The following is a 12,418-nucleotide window of genomic DNA, read 5'->3' on the forward strand; positions in this document are numbered from 1 at the left end:
TATAGGCTGCAAATGGTTGTTCAAACTAAAGACTAACCCAGATGGGTCTGTTCAGAGATACAAGGCCCGTTTGGGTTCTAAGGGGTACTCGCAAGTACCAAGGCAGGATTTCACCGAGACCTTCAGTCTAGTAATTAAATTTCCCACAATTCATGTGGTTTTGTCGTTAGCTGTAACAAGACAGTTACAGCTGCGTCAGATTGACATTAACAACGCGTTTCTGAATGGAGAGTTACACGAGGATGTGTATATGCAGCAGCCACCAGGCTTTGAATAGTATGTTGAAAATGGCAGCCAACTTGTGTGTAAGCTGAACAAGGCCCTGTATGGACTTCGACAGGCGCCTAGGAACTGGTAAGCACAGTTGAAGTAGTGTTTGTTTAATTTAGGGTTCAATGAATCCAGGGATGATACATCATTGTTCATACGTAATAACAATGGTGTGCATACCTATATGCTAGTCTATGTTGACGATATTATAGTTATTGGAAACTCGAACACAGAGATTGATGATGTGGTTCGACAACTGGACGTTGCATTTTCATTAAAAGACCTGGGAGAGCGCAGTTATTTCCTTGGGATTGAGATTGAAAGATGCGGAGGAACGTTGGTACTAAGCCAACACAAGTTTATTCTTGAGCTGTTGACAAGAACAGGCATGGAAAAAGCTGGTCCAGTAATAACACCTATGGTGTTAAGCAAGTTACAATCAGAGGTTGGTGATTTATTATGTGATGCAAAGGAGTATCGTAGCGTTGTTGGGCACTATTATATGCGTGTCAAACTCGGCCTGACATCACCTATAGTGTGAACCAAATAGCTCAATACATGTATGCACCGCGTTAGAGTCACCTGGTTGATGTTAAAAGGATACTTCGATATCTTGCAGGCACGCTTGAGTATGTGTTAGTGATAGCCCCGTATGGAGTGAATATAAAGATAATAGCCTTTGCAGATGAAGATTGGGGTGATAATCTTGATGATAGAAAGTCCATATCTGGGTATTGTGTGTTTGTAGGGGATAACCTAGTGTCCTAGACTTCCAATAAGCAAAAGACAGTTTCAAGATCCACCATGGAAGTCGAGTATCGCAGTGTAGCTGATGCAACAGCTGAAGTGGCTTGGGTTGGTGCTTTTTTGTCAGATATGGGTGTTGTGAAACAAGGAGTACAAATCATCTGGTGTGATAACAGTGGTGTTGTGGCCATGAGCAGCAATCCAGTGTATCATGCAAAGGCCAAACACGTGGAACTCGATATACACTTTGTGCGGGAGAAGGTGGTTGTTAAACAAGTTGTGATTAACTACGTCCCAGCAAGCCATCAAGTTGCAGATGGACTTACTAAGCCGTTATCCAGACCGTTGTTTGAGTAGTTTAGATCAAAAGTACAAGTGTTTCCATTTGGAAGAGTAGAAGGAAGAGGAAGCAGGGAGAATGTTAAGCCTATAGGTTGTTATGCAGTTGAGGATAGTTGAGGGTGTTGGTTATTATGCAGTTAAGGTTGTTGAGTGCAGTTAAGAACTGTTATGAATTAGTTACGTTAGCTTGTATGAGTGCATGAACTATCTTGTAAAACTATATAAGCATAGCTTGGTATCGTTGTAAAGTGTGAACAAGAAATCCATTTCTCTTTAGTATAGATTTCTTTACAAGGCCATCAAACCATGGAATATAGTACAAGCGTAGGCCATAATATTGGCGCAAGCAATCATGTTCAAACTATGCTGGCATCGAGCCTCCACCGACCGCGCAACCGGGGCAAGCATGCTGTACCAGAGTCAGCTACAATTCCATGTCACCATACCCATAACATCTCGACCCACTTGGATATCATAAGTAGACAAAACTTCTGTTGTCTTGAAAGGAACAGTCGAGGAGACTCATGAGATGACTCGAACTTGGATTTTAATAGGTCCATACTCCATAATTTGAAAAGGGAGTACGTCGATAATGTTATACAAAACAATCTTGATAGTATCGTACTCATTGATATGTATAGGTTTTAAAGGAAAAATGAAATAACACCAGCAATCAATTTAAAATAATTTTTCTATATGAAAACTAATTTTTAAACATTAAAATAATTAAAATAATAATACATCAATGCATATGAAAATAATATTTGGATATCGTTATATATATTAACATCAAATAAAAAACTAAGCTATCTAGCTAGCTAGGTTTGTTTTCTCATTATTCCAATTATGAATTCTATACAATTTGAAATTTGAATGAAAGAGAAATGTAGCTTTCTAGGCGTTGTGGATATCTTTGTCGCACGGTCATCATGTTGATGGGAAATTAATTTGTATTGACGGTCAAGTTTTAATAATAATTTTATTTAATGTTTTAATCTTCAAAGTTGGTTTCATGATCTACATTTAAAGTTTACAATTATTTTTATTAATAATCGTTTTTAAAGTTTGAATATAGATTTTTCTATACAACATACTTTACCGTTAAAACCATATTAATAATAATATTTTTTTGGTTGGTCTCTCGGTTCCAAGGCTTTGTTTTAACTAATCCGAATCGACCCTTGTTGCACACTTGGCTTTTGGTGGGTGAGTCCTCCCCGTAAGGGTTTTCTGCATACACAATGACTCGAACTCGAGATATTATTTAAACGATATCAAGCTACTTACCACTTGAACCAACCCTATTGATAATAATAATAATAATTTTATTTGGTAATTAATAATATTATTTTAAGAATTTTATTGAGATAGATAGCTAACTATTTGGATAAGAACCGCCCTCCAGTTTTTGTGGTTCAGGAAAACGATGTTGAATTTATCTATACGTATGTTGCCACGTACCTTGTAAGTTCTATAATATATATATATATATATATATATATATGTTCATTCTCATGCAAATTTGACCTAGAATTCCTCCACGTACTTGCCTATTCAGACTAAATCCCTAAAAAAACATACCCTTTAATTACATATAAGAAAAACATTAAATCCAACTTTGAAATTTACATAGTTTAATGTTTCCACGGCTTGTTTTCTTTTAGATAAAATGCTTTCTTTATGCAAATACTTTTCCTCGAAAGTAGGCTTTTCAAAAGGAAAACCAAACACATCTGATTTGTCTATTAAAAGAAATAGACTCTGGTTTTATATCATGACTTTATGGAAGTTAAGCTCCATTTTAGTTATTAACTACGGATATGAATATTAGTTAATTAAGATTTTAAATTATTATTTTTATACTCATTATAATTTATTAAAATCAAGATAAGCTTAATGTGATTAAAAACCCGACCGAAGCAGCAATTTGAACAGTGACATCCAGTATGGAAATTGGATATTACATACGTCAAGCATCAATGTCACAAAGGAGAGACAAAAGGATCATTCATGTAAGGTTGGAGAGGGTCCTACGTTATTGAATAAAAGGTTAGCAAATATGGACGATTGGTCCACGATTTTGTCCCGTGCTTCACGTTACTTGTCAACGTTCCAACTTGGAAGGGTTAGCTTAGCCAATTGTGGTTGTGCCCAAATGATCTCTTTAATCTAAATTCGAGCCCTTAACTTTAAATTATAAATTTAAAGTTAATATTAAAAGTATTATCAATTTAAAAGATAACATTTTATAAGTAAAATCGTAAAATTCAATTAAACAAAACATATAATACATAATCTATAGAATCGAGTTTGAGCCCTATGGTGGACCTTCACTCCCTTGTAGGGGGCATGTAAACAAGGGTTTCACATGCCCTTATAACCCTTCTCCAACAACAAACCACGTGCCTTTCCTCAATTATTTCCCAAAACCCCATTTAGGAAACAATATATGTATATATTTAACTCAATTTGCGTCATGCCTATGCTTGTCGTTCCATGGCCGTGCCTGATCCTTCAATCCAAATGCAAATGAAATCGCATCAGTCAGATCAGTGTAGCCCTTTTGTTACACTAAAAGAACTGAGTGACCTTATTATATGCAGAGTTTTGGGTGATTATGTATTTGTCACTGACATTTTATTTTTTTGGAAAAAAATGTTTGACTTTATCAATTCCTTGAGTCAATTCTCTGCCATAAATGGTCGCTTTCGTTAAGATTTTGACATTTCATTTCATATTAATTATCTGTAAGATGGAATTTGGTTGAAGCTTAATAGTTTAGTGGGATACGACATTAATGGCTCAACCCCTATCCCATATCTGCTTGCATCCTTAATTTTGACTTCTTTAACTAGTATTGGAGTCCAAGTCCACTCTATGGAGCCCGTTGATTTAATGTAATTTCATGGCCTAATCCACTTTTATCTTTCAGTTGTATTCTTTCAATAGAAACGATTTTTAGTAAAATATCTATAAAATTGTCTATAATTCTTTATCTCTAAATCAAAATTTTATTATACATTCTTAAGCGTTTGAGTTTATAATTTTTAAAATATAATAATAATAATATTGAGTTAAAATTCAATATGCTTAATAATGTCAATTAATATATCTATATTTTAATTTTGTTTAGAATTTTTTTAGTTAATTAATAACAAGCACATATTTTATAAATGTGATTGTCCGAACTCAATATTTTTAAAGAAAACAACATTTTTATTTAACACTTAAATTAGTTAATGAATCTAATTATTAATACTAATATATATGATAAAAGATCATTTTTATTCGTAAAAAAGGGAAAAAAAAAAAAGAAAAAACGTAAAATCTGTGAGGGGAATATACCGCGATAACCCACCCAGTCTCATAGGCATGTAAATGAACTGAACGTTCAGTGAACCGTTCATAAACCGTGCAGCGGGAAGTTCATTTATGTGCGTTTATTTATTAAATGAACGAACATGAACAAGATTTTGTGTTCGTTTAATTAAATGAACAAACATGAACATAGGTCTCGTTCGTTAATTTACGTTCGTGAACGTTCGGTTATGTTCGTTTATGTTCGTTCGGTTATGTTCGTTTATGTTTGTTCGATTATGTTCGTTTATGTTCATTCATTTATGTTTAACCCAATCTTCTTAAATCAATTTTGGTGACCAATTTGTAAGTATCTTAAAAATATTAATTAATTTGATATTCTGACGACCAACTCTATAATTAACCCAATTTTATTTGGAGATTAAATCCAATATGTTAACCCGAGGCACCTCGCACCTATATTCATTTTCCTCCTTTTTTTTCCCAAATCCTAGTGTTCACTGGAGAGTGAAGACGATTGCTGAAAGCTTCAAAACAAGTTATATTATAGTGCAATATGAAGTTTTACAGGTCTATTTTCATCTCTTTCTCTGTTTTATTTGGCTTAATAGTTGTTATGTAAAGTTATTGCGGGTATCTTCACATCTAAAACTCAAGAAAACATCATACTTCCTTCTAGAAATAGATGGGAAGATAAAAGTAACAATCGGAAGTATATGAGCATCAGTAAAGAGAAAAATATATAGAATTTGTCATAAAACAAAACAAAGGTTTCTATGTAATTTCTGAAAAAGAGTGTAATAGCGGAAATAATGGGTTTTCCAGGAAGAACTCATTAATAAGTAGAAAATACACTTTGACAATGAACTTTTTTTTTCATAGTTCTTGTGTGACCTTTAGTTGTGGAGTAGATTTTAGGTACGTTAAAATTTTGAATGGTGATTTAGCAATAATATCAGTTACGATATGTAACATCAAAGGGATTTCGGATCTATGTTATTGCCTTGTAGTCCAATTTGTACTGTTCAAAATCTTCATGCTGTTAAATTTTATACTCTGTCAACGGAAATGACCATTATTAACAAACCTCAATAAAGTATGATATTGATGTCACAAAACTTTTAGCCGGTGAAATTATTAGAATAACGTAGTGGAAAATGATTGTTCATATGTAATCATGGACCACTAAGATAAATGTTATAGCGTTAAATTAAAGTCGTGTGAATCATTTAATATCTTTAAAATATCGATCGAAATATTTGATATCTTCAAACATTTCATCACTACTAATCAGCTCTTACGCTATTTATCACTGTAGATTTGGTTGATTTGCATTGTCGACTATTTTTCATGAAAGAACAATGGAAGGTAGGGTCTCCAACGTTTATGTTCGTGTTCATTTATGTTCGTGTTCATTTATGTTCGTGTTCGTTTATTTATTAAATGAACGAATATGAACAAGTTATATTCCTTAATAAACGAACATGAACAAAAAAATTTGTTCGTTTATATTCGTGTTCGTTTATTTTTTAAATGAACGAACATGAACATGCCTATGTTCGTATGCGTTCGGTTTGTTTACAGTCATTCAGTCTCACCTACCTATACCTTGACCAGTTAATTATTTTCACCAAACCCTTTGTGTCCCATATTTTTAAAACCAAAACAAAGACATTTTTAATCTCTTCAAATTGAAGCTCACTACCAGCCTTCACCTTCCCCATGTGATCATGACACACACAAATCAGGTAGCTAAAAGAAACAAAGGGCGGAAACGATTACTTTAAATGTTGTTAAAGCAATAACTTGAAATGGGAGATTCTGTTTTGATTTTTGTAGAATCTGGGGAAAACATTGACCAATGGGGAATTAAGCCGGTTAAACCAAGAGTGGCCGACAATGGGGTTCGATGGGTTAGGACAGGAAAGGGGACACATGGACCAGATTGGCATACACTACAGTCCTGTGGGTCACTTGTGCTGTTTTCTAATTAGATTTGCTGTCGGTATGGCTTTTAGGTCTCTCAAAGTTTGCCTCTTTGTTTTCGTTAAACATAACATTATAACAAAATAAAAATTCCTCAACAAAAATGGAAAAGAAAATGCTCTGCTTACCCCAGTTGGATATTAAAATTGGAGTATATAGAAGACGCATGTCTCCTACACGGTGGAGAAAGCTTGAACCAAGAATATAATATGTATGTAAATTTAATTAATATGAGCTATGATTTACTTTCGTTATATAAAATTTCCTTCAATTTATTTTGGTTCGGAGGTTCGGAATAATTGAATAAATGTAAATGTATGATTGGAATTAAAACTCTATTTAATCTTATATATTCATTTCAATTCATTCAATAATTTAAAAATTATCCAATTAATTTACCTATATTAAAATTATCTAATTTATTATGAGTTGAGTTTTAAAATTTTATAATTAAATGGAGTAGACTTCAAAAACTTAAATGCATGAAGTTTTAATTTAACATGACCGGAAGGACAGTTATAAACTTTGAACGAAAACCTAAATCAAACATTAATTTTTGTTTAATATCATCCGTAAATTAAAAATCTTTGTCTTTGACCACGGAGTCAATGTTTCGAAGTTGTCTATTGTAAAATAATTTTTAATTATTTTAATATTTTCCTGCCTTATTTATACCACTCAATGTTCGATAGGCTTGGCCATTACCAGCAATAATCAAAGTTTCTCATTTTCAACACTTGCTCAAATACGGCAGCAAACTATCATTCTAGTGTTGCTTTTCCTGGCTAGTTTTGATCTAAGCATAGCATTCACACTTTTGGCTACAGGCTAAGTACATATAGAGAGGCTTGATAATGGGGATGTTGTCGAGAAAAGTCACGTGCAATTCTCATGGACAAGATTCTTCTTACTTCCTAGGATGGCAGGAATTCGAGAAGAATCCATACGATGAAGTCCAGAATCCTCAAGGGATTATTCAAATGGGTCTTGCAGAGAATCAGGTAAATTTAAAATAAAAAAAAAACCCAGAAAAATACAGAGTGTATTCGCTTTTTTTTTCAATAATTAAAAATATTATTGTAGTTTCTTGTTTATAGCTTAATGGTGGTGTGTATTTTTTGTTTTTTACAGCTCTCATTTGATCTTCTCGAGTCTTGGTTGGATAAGAACCCAGATGTAGCTGGTTTCAAGAGAGATGGGCAATCCATATTCAAAGAGCTTGCTCTTTTCCAAGATTATCATGGGCTCCCTGCATTCAAACAGGCGTTGGTTGATTTCATGGCTGAAATCAGAGGAAACAAAGTAACATTTGATCCAAATCGAATCGTACTCACCGCCGGTGCAACCTCAGCAAATGAATCTCTAATGTTCTGTCTCGCCGAACATGGCGATGCTTTCCTTCTTCCCACGCCTTATTATCCAGGGTAAGTTCAACTGTGTATCTTTAACTTAGTTCAAAATGTTAAACAACAATTCATTCATTTTTTTTTCCTTACAGATTCGATAGAGATCTCAAGTGGAGAACTGGGGTTGAAATCGTACCGATCAAATGCACCAGTTCGAATCGCTTTCAAATCACTGCGTCAGCTCTGGAAGAAGCTTATCGACAAGCTAAGAGAAAGAACCTGAGGGTGAAAGGTGTGTTAGTCACCAACCCCTCGAATCCATTGGGTACAACCATGACGAGAGATGAATTGGATCTTCTAGTTAACTTCATTACTGACAAAGAAATCCATTTGATCAGCGACGAAATCTACTCCGGAACCGTTTTTAGCTCGCCGGCTTTCGTTAGTATCATGGAGGTTTTAAAAGATCGAAACCTCGAGAAAACCCAAGTCTGGGAAAGAGTTCACATTGTTTATAGCCTTTCAAAGGATCTGGGTCTGCCTGGTTTTCGAGTTGGTGCTATTTACTCCAACGATCCCATTGTTGTGGCCGCCGCCACAAAAATGTCCAGCTTCGGCCTAGTTTCATCTCAAACACAGTATCTCCTCTCCACCATGTTATCCGACAAGAAGTTCACGAAAGAATACATTGCCAAAACCCACAAGAGGCTTCGAAAGCAACGAAGCATGCTCGTTGCCGGCCTGGAAAAGGCCGGCATCTGCTGCTTAGAAAGCAATGCAGGGCTGTTCTGTTGGGTCGACATGAGACATCTTCTGAGCTCCGACACATTCGAAGCCGAAATGGATCTTTGGAAGAGGATAGTTTACGATGTTAAGCTGAATATTTCTCCTGGTTCTTCGTGTCATTGCAGCGAACCAGGGTGGTTCCGTGTTTGCTTCGCCAACATGTCCGAAGATACCCTAAAACTCGCCATACAAAGGTTGAAATCCTTCGTCGGTTCAATCACCAGTAACCACCGGAGCCACCAAGAGTTGAAGAACTCGAGGAGGAAGTTTCGCACCAAATGGGTTTTCCGGCTGTCGTTTCAGTCGTTCCATGATCGGGAGCAAGATGAACGATAAGTCTGGCTAATTTTTTCTTTACCAGTATGAACACATTGTTCATATTGAAAATACTTTTTTGAGAGATTATTTTTTTTTGTTTTATATAAATTTGTCCAAAAGTAAATGATTTATGGAATTGCAGACAGAGAAGAAACTGCACTCAATCTACATGGGATTTGGAGTGTACTCAGTTTCATCACCTTGTAAAATTTAAGTCTACGACGTGGCATGAAAATATAATTCCTGAATTTACGTATGGACTGTCGTCTCCCTCAAACTTTATCGTTAGGATTTTAATCTCAAACATGTATGTTCGATACCACCTTATAAAGTATAATAGATTAACTTTGCTAAGTTTAATTTAGTTTATAGCGTATTGTTATACTTCATGAGAAACAATAACTGTAAAAACGATCATAAAGATCTGAACTATTAAAATTTGTTTATTTTATATTTTTCCTTTTATTTTATTTTTAAAAGATAAATCTTTAATTTTTTTCATGTAAATATGGAGATGACTAATTATTTAGAAGTTAATTATGAATGGATTAGTGACATGGTGAAAAATTAACGAGATTGATGGTTTTTAATGGATGCGACCATAGATGAGATATGGTAAAATAATTTTTTTTGAAGAGGTGCTAAGATTTTACGTGAAAGATTTCAAACATAGAAAAACTGTGAACAAATTATTTTTTTAAAATGTCGAAAATAAGAATATAATAATTACGACTGTACACAAATTAAAGGTTTAATCGACTTATTTTTAATTCTAATTACTATTATATGCTTATAAAAATAATTACGTGATTACAAAGTAAACTTTTGTAATAAGAACTCTAATCAACCTAAATTAATTCTGTACTCTTGAACACCGTCTAATACTCCAAATATAATACTCAATAAATTCTTTATGTGTAGCAGCATATCGTTGAGTTCCGAGAACTCTCATCGTAATAAATATTTAAAATGAATTATGAATCAAATAAGATTGAACTCTCATCCATTTGAGGTTACGAGTAGTTGAAACACTCCCGCCCGACAAGTTGAAAATGGTGACTTTGATAATCATCAGCTGCGTTTGCGTTTAGCACCCTTCCATTAATTGTGGCTCAACCGACCTTAACAATCTATGAGACTTGGGTTTCCCATAATACCTTCTTTTGTACATAAATATATGCTTGTATATATTTGTGTGGTTGAAACAAAGCCATGTATATTCCTACGTATAGTTACTGCAAACCTTAAATTCTCTTCAACTAAAAGAATGATTAATATATATAAATTTAAAATTTAGAGTTTAAAATATAAGATTTTAAAATTCAAGATTAAAATAAATTATACATGATTTATATCAAATAATAATTCCATATATATAAAAGATACAACAGTTTTTGTTTGGTTTTGAAAGTCGTCACCTACTACGTAAGCTTTAGAAAAGAAGAGTTACTTGCAAGAAAGGTTAAAGGTGAAATAGGATTTGAACTTTCTAGGGTTCTAATTAGTGCTAAAAAGAAGGAGAGTTTACACGGTTTTTGAGTCAACAAAAAGACTGCTCTTCATGGTTATTAATCATCGGGAATTTCAAGAAAGCAAGCAAAAAACATGTCAATGAATAGAGTTTGGTGATTATGTTGTCCAGGACTTGAGCAAAATAAAAAGGAAAAGGAAGTAAGCTTCCCAAAGACAAAATATGATTTACTCATTAATAGGTACTAATCAGGGTTTGATTATCAAATAATATTAATAAGCATCAAAATCAAATTAAGCCATGGACTCTAGGTGTAGCTAGATGTGCATATTTGTCGGATTTCAATCCGATCCGGATCGGTTTTTATCCGATCCGGTTTTTTCCCATAGAAAAAAAACCGGTTTATAAAATAACCGGTTCGGTTTCTAATCGGTTTGGAGGGCCGGATATCCTAACCGGTGTAACCGGTTTCGGTTTTAAAATAACCGGTTTTTTTAAAAAACCGGTTATAAAAAAACCGATTTTAATATTCCAGATTGCTCATAGGGAACCGATTCCCCCCCAAGGGGGTACCGATTCCTCACTGAATGGTTTGGCTCCGAGATTTCCAGAATGCTCGGAGGGAACCGATTCCCCCATAGGGGTACCGATTCCCCCTATTCAACGGTCGAAATATTTGAATTTTACACTTAGGGAACCGATTCCCTATGAGAGGAAACCGATTCCCTATGAGAGGGTACTGATTCCCCCACGCTCCAAGCATTTTTATTAAATGTTTTCACACTTAAACGGCTATATTATCTTCATTAATTATCACTAACGTTCAGAAGTGATTCAAGGTGTATTTAAGCAAGCTTAGAAGCCATTGATCAAAGACAAGAAACATCAAGCAACTAGAATCAAGAGAGAATCAAAGAGAAAGCATCAAACCTCAAGTTCGATAAATTCAAATACTTAATTGAAATACTTAATTAACTCAACATAATTGAAATACTTAAATACTTCCAAGTTTGATAAATTCAAATACTTTTCTTCTTCATCTTCGCCTTCTTCGTTTGGAGGGGATATTCCAAGTTCGACTTCTTCAATGTGTAAGTTTGCTTCCAAATCGGCATCAATTGCATCTTCTAGGGTGGTGATATGTTGCTTACGAGCCGCTCCATCCAAATAATCCTTTAAACAAATGCATACTTCCACCGACTCGGGACTTAGTCTTGATCTCCGTTGCAATATAACCCTGCCACTAACAGAAAAAGTGGATTCCGAAGCTACCGTAGAAGCTTGGACGGTTAGTAAATCACGGGCCATGGCGGCTAGAATCGGAAATTGTGCTTCCTTTTCTTTCCACCAAGCCAAAATATCCAAACTTTCAAACTCTTCAAATGTCATTTTTGATAGAAAATCGCATGACATGTAATTTCTCAACTCGCTACTTGGGGTGGTAGTACGTGATCGTTTGGATTGGGAATTTACAAGAGTGTTAAAAAGATTCAAATTTATGTTACTTGGACGTCTACTAGATGATTCCGCATTCATTCTCATTTGATCGTGTATTACACTACTTGATCCGTATTTATTTAAATAAATTGCAAACATGTCTCGAAAACATTTGTTAAAATAATTTATTTGGTTTTGAACAAAGTTGGGTTCATCATCGGTTAGATTAAAAGCAAACGCAATTTATTCAATTAGTGTTTCAACCCCACCAACATTTAACGTTGGGTTTAAAGCGGCGGCACAAGTAAAAATGGGGGGAATCTCCTTAAAATATTTTAAAAGTTTTTCCTTCATTGCAAAGCCAATTTCTTGAAAAACTTCGGTTTCAAATTCAAAG

The 12,418-nt window shown here is 34.4% G+C and overlaps 2 protein-coding genes across 2 annotated transcripts; both read left to right on the forward strand.

Annotated features, from left to right (window-relative positions):
• Positions 1 to 326: 326 nt before the first annotated feature.
• Positions 327 to 1,038, forward strand: LOC120140947 (uncharacterized mitochondrial protein AtMg00810-like). The gene is made up of 3 exons (XM_039155928.1): positions 327 to 354; positions 462 to 719; positions 890 to 1,038. The coding sequence occupies exons 1-3, from the start codon at positions 327 to 329 to the stop codon at positions 1,036 to 1,038; spliced, it is 435 nt and encodes a 144-aa protein (XP_039011859.1).
• Positions 1,039 to 7,517: 6,479 nt separating this feature from the next.
• Positions 7,518 to 9,334, forward strand: LOC120140948 (1-aminocyclopropane-1-carboxylate synthase 3-like). Its single transcript, XM_039155929.1, has 3 exons — positions 7,518 to 7,664; positions 7,795 to 8,087; positions 8,162 to 9,334. The coding sequence occupies exons 1-3, from the start codon at positions 7,518 to 7,520 to the stop codon at positions 9,129 to 9,131; spliced, it is 1,410 nt and encodes a 469-aa protein (XP_039011860.1). The 3' UTR covers positions 9,132 to 9,334.
• The last annotated feature ends 3,084 nt before the right edge of the window (positions 9,335 to 12,418 follow it).

The sequence above is a fragment of the Hibiscus syriacus genome, unplaced genomic scaffold (genome assembly GCF_006381635.1).
Source record: "Hibiscus syriacus cultivar Baekdansim isolate YM2019G1 unplaced genomic scaffold, ASM638163v2 tig00110788_pilon, whole genome shotgun sequence".
In the NCBI taxonomy this organism is placed as follows: domain Eukaryota; kingdom Viridiplantae; phylum Streptophyta; class Magnoliopsida; order Malvales; family Malvaceae; genus Hibiscus; species Hibiscus syriacus.